General features: G+C 46.7%; 1 protein-coding gene across 1 annotated transcript; it reads right to left on the bottom strand.

Annotated features, from left to right (window-relative positions):
• Positions 1 to 467: 467 nt before the first annotated feature.
• On the bottom strand, positions 468 to 2289 carry LOC119367803 (amino acid transporter AVT1I-like). The gene is made up of 3 exons (XM_037633209.1): positions 2155 to 2289; positions 1323 to 1930; positions 468 to 1220 (listed from the first exon to the last, which is right to left on the bottom strand). Exons 1-3 carry the CDS (start codon positions 2246 to 2248, stop codon positions 699 to 701), a joined length of 1224 nt encoding a protein of 407 aa, XP_037489106.1. The 5' UTR covers positions 2249 to 2289; the 3' UTR covers positions 468 to 698.
• Positions 2290 to 8432: the final 6143 nt, after the last annotated feature.

The following is an 8432-nucleotide window of genomic DNA, read 5'->3' on the forward strand; positions in this document are numbered from 1 at the left end:
GCCCAGGCCGACGAGGAGCACCCAGCCTGCCGCGCGCCCAGCCTCGCCGCGCCGGCCGACGAGCAGCGCCCAGCCCCGCCGCGCGCCAAGGCCGACGAGGAGCACCCAGCCCGCCGCGTGCCCAGGCCGACGAACAGGAGTCCGCTTCTCCATGGAGCGTCGACGGCCACGTGCTCAGGCCGGCGCGCCAGCCAACGAGCAGCTCCCAGCCCCGCCCCACCGCATGAAGGCTCATGGCCGACGCCATGGCAGCGGCGCTCTGGCCTGCGGGGTGCCCACAAAATGTTTGATGAAATGCCTATAAAAAAAGGAGGTAGAAGTAGAAAAAAACAAATACTTGAGTCATTGACAGGTGGGACCTATTGTCCAAGTCAGTAAATTGTCCACATACGCACGCCACGTCAGCCCGACATGCGGGTCCAACTTGTCAGTTTCGCTGTTTTCGCGACCAAATTCCACCGCCAGTGCTCCGCGTTACAGATTAGCCTCATTGTTGGTGGTTTTTTGTGCCCTGCCTCAAATGTGGTACCGATCTGTTACCCTAACTCATAATGTGGTGGTTTTGGGTAAATAACTCATTAATGAAAGATATGCATGCTATGCGTATTTGAGGAAAAAAAAAATTGTCCAAAAAGTAACAATTCTCGTAAGTTTGCATCGCGGTAAGCTCCCACCCCCCAGGTTTTGCTTCTGTTAAATCATAACTTGCCTACAATCTGTTTCACGGAACTGTAGGTTCCCAGCCCAACAATCGCGGTGCCAATCGCGACAACGGCCAGGCAAGCTGCAGTCTCCAACCCCATACCCCTGGCACCGCCGATCTTTGACCGGACCTTGAGGTAGCACAGGCACGGCAGCAGCATGGTCGCCGTGCAACTGAGGAGAGCGCCCGTGAGGCCCACGACGTCGGCAAAAAAGGGCACGGCCAGCGCGACTACAGCCGTGCCGAAGACGAGCACCGTCCTGACGAGCGCGCGGAAGGGCGCGCTCTTGCCGACGCCCAGCGCGCCCTCGGCGGCCTCGGCGACGGGGGCGACCACCAGCGCGTACTTGGACAGCGGGTTCACCAGCGTCGTGTATATGGCCACCTTGGCGGCCACGCTCGCCGACGGGAGGTTGAGGGTGATCTGGGATTTGAGCGTGTCGCCGTACATCAGGTACCCGACGATGCCCATCAAGCCGTAGCTGAGTGTGCTCACGGTGAAGCACAGGGACAGCACCTGCGCGGCATGAAGCAAATGTAAAATGTCCGAGAGTAGCAAATAATGAATCATGGCATGATTTCAAGAATTCAACGTAACATTGCAACGGGACGTACGTACCATGGGGAACCTCTTCCTGTCTTTCATCCCCGTGTATATCATGGGAAACACGGCATGGCCACTGAAGCAGAAGGAATACAAGCTCATGGCGCTGGGCATGCTGTCCCAACGCACCAGCCTGCCCCTCTCGCGGAACCCGACGCCGTCGAACACCCCGACCCACAGGACGGCGGCGATGAGAAGAACGGACGCCAGCGCACCGCCGGCAGCGACGTAGGCGAGCACGTTGAGGCTGCTGAACCACGTGGTCGGCAGCACGGCCAGCGTGGCCGCCAGCACGAACGCGTGCTTTCCGCTGACATGGAGCGCGCCGAGCCGGAAGCTCGCCGCCGGGAAGAGCTTGTGCAGGTTGTCCCCCTCCAGGATGAGGAAGTCGATGGCGACGAGGTAGAGCTCGAGGTACATGAAGGTGGCGACGATGAGGCGGCCTCTCCGGCCGAAGGCGTGGGCTCCGATGTCCGGGTAGGTGTTGACGAGCGAGCTGGAGTCCATGCACCTCTGCAGGAGAAGCCCGGTGTAGAAGCAGGTGATGGCGGTGGCCATGAAGACGATCAGGCTCAGCCATCCGCCCTGAGACAGTGCGTACGGAATCGAGAGCAGCCCAACCCCTACATGGATGCACGTATGCACAAGCACAAACAAACAATTAATTAATCAAGTGCATGCATGCATGCGTCAAAACCTGTACATATACAGTGCTTCTTGAACTACTAGCTAGCAATAGCATTGGGCTGTATACATAGACCTATCCAACTAATTGTTTCTGAAATTAAAATTAGGATCGTTCAGATCACATGCAGAGGAAGATATTTAGCTAGTAGGGATTATTAACCTGAGAGCGCATTGATTCCATTGAAACAAGTCTTGAGGAAGCTTGTCTTGCCGGAAGACGGGGGCGGATCGGTGTTGGCAGTGCTCGTGTCCATTGCAATGTCACGTTGAGTACAGAGTAGCTATCGTAGATCAAGTGCATGCCACATGCGCGGGTGGTGGAGAGGAAGATCACGGGCATCCTGCCCATTTATAGGCGCGAAGCTTAGAAAGAGGTGACGGATGCGGTCCGCGGCGACGACCCCTATCATCTACGCCGTAACATCATGGCAGTTGAAGAAGAGGACAACTTAACACATCAGACGCGCTGATCGCGATTGCTGCAAAGCAAAGTGATGATATCGATGTCGAATCGGAGTCCTGGAAAGAAATAGCCCCCCAAAAAAAGCTAGAGCAAGACTGAAAACGCCACACCCTGCATGCATATGGAAAAAGAGATCATGACACCTGCAGTGCACAAACTTGCGTCTTGGGTTCACCTTCATGCACAAGCCTGGAAAATGCAAAAGTGCAACTACCCAGTCCACTAACTTGCGTGGGCTCAAATTAGTACAAAATCATCCAGAAGCAGATAGATGGGCTCTTGTAGACGACGTGTTCGATGGAATGTTGATGTGCACGATGCACGGCAAGTAGCCAAGCTGTGATGCCAATCCCGTTGCGCGAGTGAGCCTAACTTAACTGGTTGGGGAGTGGATGTACAAAAAACCAAAATGTGGGTTTAAATTCTCACGAAGGCGAATTTAGATTCCTATTTATTCTTAAGGACCAGGCTTTTCTGGTACTCATGCATTTATCATTGAGGACTAACCTCGGTGTGTAATTGAGATTAAAAATCCTAATACGCATACTTAAAAGGCTGTATGCATCCCTAGTTGATGCAGAGGCCGGGGAAGTGAAATCCCCCCTCCCCCTTCCCCCAGTTTTTTTCGCAAAGAGAGCCTTGGCTCAGTAGTTGGGCATGCGGTTGTGCAGTTTAACGATCCAAATTCAATTCCTAGAATTGATAGGTGGTGCACATGGGTATTTCCCCATTTATTGAGGATCAAGCTTGGTGTGTGGTGAAACCACTCATCAAGAAATATCTTGATACTCATTTAAAAAAATTCTGAGGACCATGTTTATCTTGGTACTCGTACTAAAATGGTTGTATGCATCCCTAGTTGGTGCAGAGGCCGGAAAGTAAAAATCTCTCCCATTTTTAGGGGCAACTCGGGAGCGATCAGATCTTTCGCTGTGTCGCCTCCCCTCATTCCCTTCCCTCTCTCGCCGGGGTAGGTGGTGACGGGGATCTCAGCGCTCGGATCGATCCCATCGGCCTGCGGGTCGGAGTATCGCATCGGTGGCCTGCGGATCCTTGGGCGGCGGCCATGTCAACGAGGCGGCGGCGGCCGGCGACGTTGGCCAGCGTGCTCGGCAGCACGAGCGGCGGGTCGCTGGTGGAGTCCGGCCGTGGAGCGGTGCTCCGATGCGTCAGATTTGGAGGTTCCCCTTTCTCCTGCTGCCTCTCTCGTCGTCCCGGTGGTTTGTGGCTGCAGGCTCCGGTGATGGTGAGCATTGGTGGTGTACTTTGGGTCCGGGGGAAACCTTGGCCGGTTTGGCCGGCCCGGCAGTGGCGACGCCCATGGGCGCCGCTTTCCTTCATGAAGGCACAGCTGAGGACCCAATCTACCCACCCCGATCCTCGACCGGGTGAAAACCTTCAATCCTCTTCGGATCTGGCGGCAGCGGCGCTGTTCACGTCATGATCTTCCTGGAGGTGTCGTCAGGGGCATTGGAGCTCGGTTGGGAGTGCAGAGGAACTGCAGGTGGAGGGGATGGGACCAGTGGCAGCATGTGGTGTTCGCGAAGAAGGAGCGGCATTGCATCTGACACGTCGACAACGACGGGTCTCAGCGGGATGGAGGAGCGGGGTCTCATTGTTGGGCATGTGTTGATGGACGAGTGCATGACGGTGGTGTTGTCTGCCGTCGTGGTGGTGTTGACGGCAGCTAGACCGGGCATGGTTGATGCGTCAGTACGGCTCTGAAGATGGAGTGGTGGCAGTTGGCGGCGGCGGCCTCTGAGAGCTGCCGGACCGGTGTGTGTCCCATACCCGACAAGTGGCTTGGTTGGAGGCTCGGGTCTTAGATGTTAGGCTTGGTGATACGTCTTCAACGTATCTATAATTTTTTATTGTTCCATGCTATTATATTATCTGTTTTGGATGTTTTATATGCATTGTTATGTTATTTTATATTATTTTGGGATTAACATATTAACCTAGAGCATAGTGCCAGTTTCTATTTTTTCCTTTTTTTTTGAGTTTCGCAGAAAAGGAATATCAAACAGAGTCCAAACGGAATAAAACTTTTGCGATGATTTTTCTTGGACCAGAAGACACACGTGGGACTTGGATTCCAAGTCAGAAGACCCTCGAGGAGGCGGCAAGCCAGGGGCGTGCCCCTAGTGCTTGTCGCCGCCTCGTGGCCCCCCTGACCTCCTTCCTTGGCCTATATATTCACATATATTTCAGAACCCTTAGAACAAGCCACGAAAATACTTTTCCCCCGCTGCAACCTTCTGTTCCCGTGAGATCCCATCTTGGGGCCTTTTTTGGTGATCTGTCGGAGGGGGATTCGATCACGGAGGGCATTACATCAACCCTATTACCCTTCCAATGAAGCGTGAGTAGTTTACCTCAGACCTACTGGTCCATAGCTAGTAGCTAGATGGCTTCTTCTCTCTCTTTGATTCTCAATACCTTGTTCTCCTCGATGTTCTTGGAGATTTATCCGATGTAATCTTATTTTGCGGTGTGTTTGTCGAGATCCGATGAATTTTGGATTATGATCAGATTATCTATGAATATTATTTGAATCTCCTCTGAATTCCTATATGCATGATTTGATATCTTTGTATTTCTCTTTGAATTATCGGTTTGGTTTGGCCAACTAGATTAGTATTTCTTGCAATGGGAGAGGTGCTTAGTTTTGGGTTCAATCTTGCGGTGTCCTCACCCAATGACAAAGTAGGGGTAGCGAGGCACGTATTGTATTGTTGCCATCAACGATAAAAAGATGGGGTTTTCATCATATTGCTTGAATTTATCCCTCTACATCATGTCATCTTACTTAAAGTGTTACTCTGTTCTCTTAAACTTAATACTCTAGATGCATGTTGGATAGCGGTCGATGTGTGGAGTAATAGTAGTAGATGCAGAATTGTTTCGGTCTACTTGACACAGACGTGATGCCTATATGCATAATCATTGCCTTGGATATCGCCATAACTTTACGCTTTTCTATCAATTGCTCGACAGTAATTTGTTCACCCACCGTATTATTTGCCTTCAAGAGAGAAGCCTCTGGTGAAACCTGGCCCCCAGGTCTATTTTCCATCATATATTTTTAGATCTATAAACAAAAAATACCAAAAATACATTGTTGCAATTTATTTACTATTATTTTGTTTTACGTTCTAGCAATCTTTTATACCTATCTCTATCAGGTCTCACCTTTGCAATTGACCGTGAAGGGACTGACAACCCCTTTATCGCGTTGGGTGCAAGTGTTTGATATTTTGTGTAGGTGCATAGATTGGGGACTTGCTTGTACCTCCTACTGGATTGATACATTGGTTCTCTAACTGAGGAAATACTTATCTCTACTTTGTTGCATCACTCTTTCCTCTTCAAGGGAAAAACCAATGCAAGCTCAAGAAGTAGCAGGAAGAATTCTGGTGCCGTTATCGGGGAGGTCTACATCAAGCCTACTAAGTACCTATCATAAACTCTCATCTATTCCATTACATTATTCTCCATTTACCTCTCGTTTTCCTCTCCCCCACTTCTAAAATGATTTTTAGAAAAATACAAAAAGATTTGCCCTTTTATTCACCCTTCTTCCGTTTGTCTTTTCGTTTACTTTTTGTTTGCCCAGTTGTTAGATCGGTTTGTGTTGCCACCATGTCTGAATCTGAGGGGGTTTTCATCGAAAAATATATTAGTAATCTTGAGGAAGATTTTGATGACTTTGCTAATAATGATCCTCATGAGGAACCTACTATCATGCATACAAAAAAATTCCGCATAGGTAGTGGTAATATTATTGGAAAATGTGTTATTCAAGATTTCTTTACTTGTGCTGGCGTGCTACCTATGTTAGGAGGATTTGTTCTTAATAAAACTAATAGTCTTGCGAATGCTACAACTTTGCTCATGATTGAACTTGAAAGACAATTTGTTCATATGCATGCTTGCATACAAAGGATTTTCCTAGACTTCTCTAATATTCAGCATTCTCATGTTAAGCGTGCCGCCACTATATTTTTAGCTCACGAGTTTAGATTTATCATGAAAGAAGCTAGCCAAATGTTTTCTCATTACAAAATAAATGTTGGTTGTCCTCCCAAGAGGAGATCCTTTTTAATCAGGAGGAAATAATGAGCTTGCAATCTCCTGATTATGTTGCCTATAATGAAACTTTGAGAAAAAGAGTTCCTACCGAGGTTTTGGTTGTTAAGATCCCTAAACTTAATGATAATTTTGCTATACAAAACAATGGGCTAGGGTTCGTTCTATGAGATAAGCTTATGACGTTTCATCAAAGAAAAGCTTATAATGGTGAGTTGATTATAAACAATGAGGGGCCGAAGGAGGAACCTATTCCTCCCGCACTCGATCTTAGGGATCCCTATCCTATCAAATTTAGCCATTTTGATTATTTTTGCTTACCACAAAGAAAACTTGCCGCTGAAAGAAGAGAGTACGAGATGAGCATGTATGATCTCCCTTACTATTATGCCAATACCTAGATCTATTGCAATATGCCTAGCTAGGGGCGTTAAACAATAGCGCTTGTTGGGAGGCACCCCAATTTTATTTTTGTGTTTTTTTGCTACTATTATTGAATAAAATACACATTATTACATCTGTAGTAATTGTGTTTTGGTGTTTTCATTAGTGTTTGTGCCAAGTAAGACATTTGGGATGGCTTACGGTGATGGTTGATTTGATCTTGCTGAAAAACAGAAACTTTTGCTCCCAGTCACAGAATTTTTAGAAGTCACAGAAGTGCGATAAAATACTGACTCTCTCTGCACAAGATTGTTATAGAAAATGCCTCTGTTGTCCTAATTTTTCAGAATTTTTGGAGTTATAGAAGTATTCAAATCTTACAGATTGCTACAGACCATTCTGTTTTTGACAGATTCTATTTACTATGTGTTGTTTGCTTATTTTAATAAATCTATGGGTAGTATCGGTGGGTGTGAACCATGGAGAAGTTGGAATACAGTAGATATTATACCAATATTAATAAAAAATGAGTTCACAACAGTACCAATAGTGGTGATTTTATTTTCTTATACTAACAGATCTCATGAGTTTTCTGTTGAGTTTTGTGTTGTGAAGTTTTCAAGTTTTGGGTAAAGATTTGATGGACTATAGAATAAGGAGTGGAAAGAGCCTAAGCTTGGGGATTCCCAAGGCACCCCCAAGGTAATATTCAAGGACAACCAAGAGCCTAAGCTTGGGGATGCCCCGAAAGGCATCCCCTCTTTCGTATTTGTCTATCGGTAAATTTACTTGAGGCTATATTTTTATTCACCACATGATATGTGTTTTTCTTGGAGCGTCTTGTATGATATGAGTCTTCGCTTTTTAGTTTGCCACAATCATCCTTGCAGTACACACCTGTTGAGAGGGACACACATGAATCGTGATTTATTAGAATACTCTATGTGCTTCACTTATATCTTTTGAGCTAGGCAATTTTGCTCTAGTACTTCACTTATATCTTTTTAGAGCACGGTGGTGGCTTTATTTTATAGAAAGTATTGAACTCTCTTGCTTCACTTATATTATTTCGAGAGTCTCTGAAAAGCATGGTAATTTGCTTTGGTTATGAATTGAGTCCTAATATGATGGGCATCCAAGAGGGATATAATAAAAACTTTCATATTAAGTGCATTGAATACTATGAGAAGTTTGATTCCTTATTATTGTTTTGAGATATAAAGATGGTGATATTAGAGTCATGCTAGTGAGTAATTGTGGATTGGTAGAAATACTTGTGTCAAAGTTTGTGATTCCCGTTGTCACATCCCTGGTCCTGTTATGCACTAGGCTAGGCCTCATGTGAGCATCATGTTTTAATTCAAATGAAATTTGAATTGAGGGATTTTCAAAGCCTCAGAAACCTTCTAAAAATGATCAACATTAAAATCTTCTTAAAGAAGTCCAAGAAAATGTTCCTCTTAGTCTCTGAAAATATTGCAAAGAGGTAAAACTCAAAACAA

This window comes from Triticum dicoccoides, chromosome 2B, assembly GCF_002162155.2.
Source record: "Triticum dicoccoides isolate Atlit2015 ecotype Zavitan chromosome 2B, WEW_v2.0, whole genome shotgun sequence".
Taxonomy (NCBI): Eukaryota; Viridiplantae; Streptophyta; class Magnoliopsida; order Poales; family Poaceae; genus Triticum; species Triticum dicoccoides.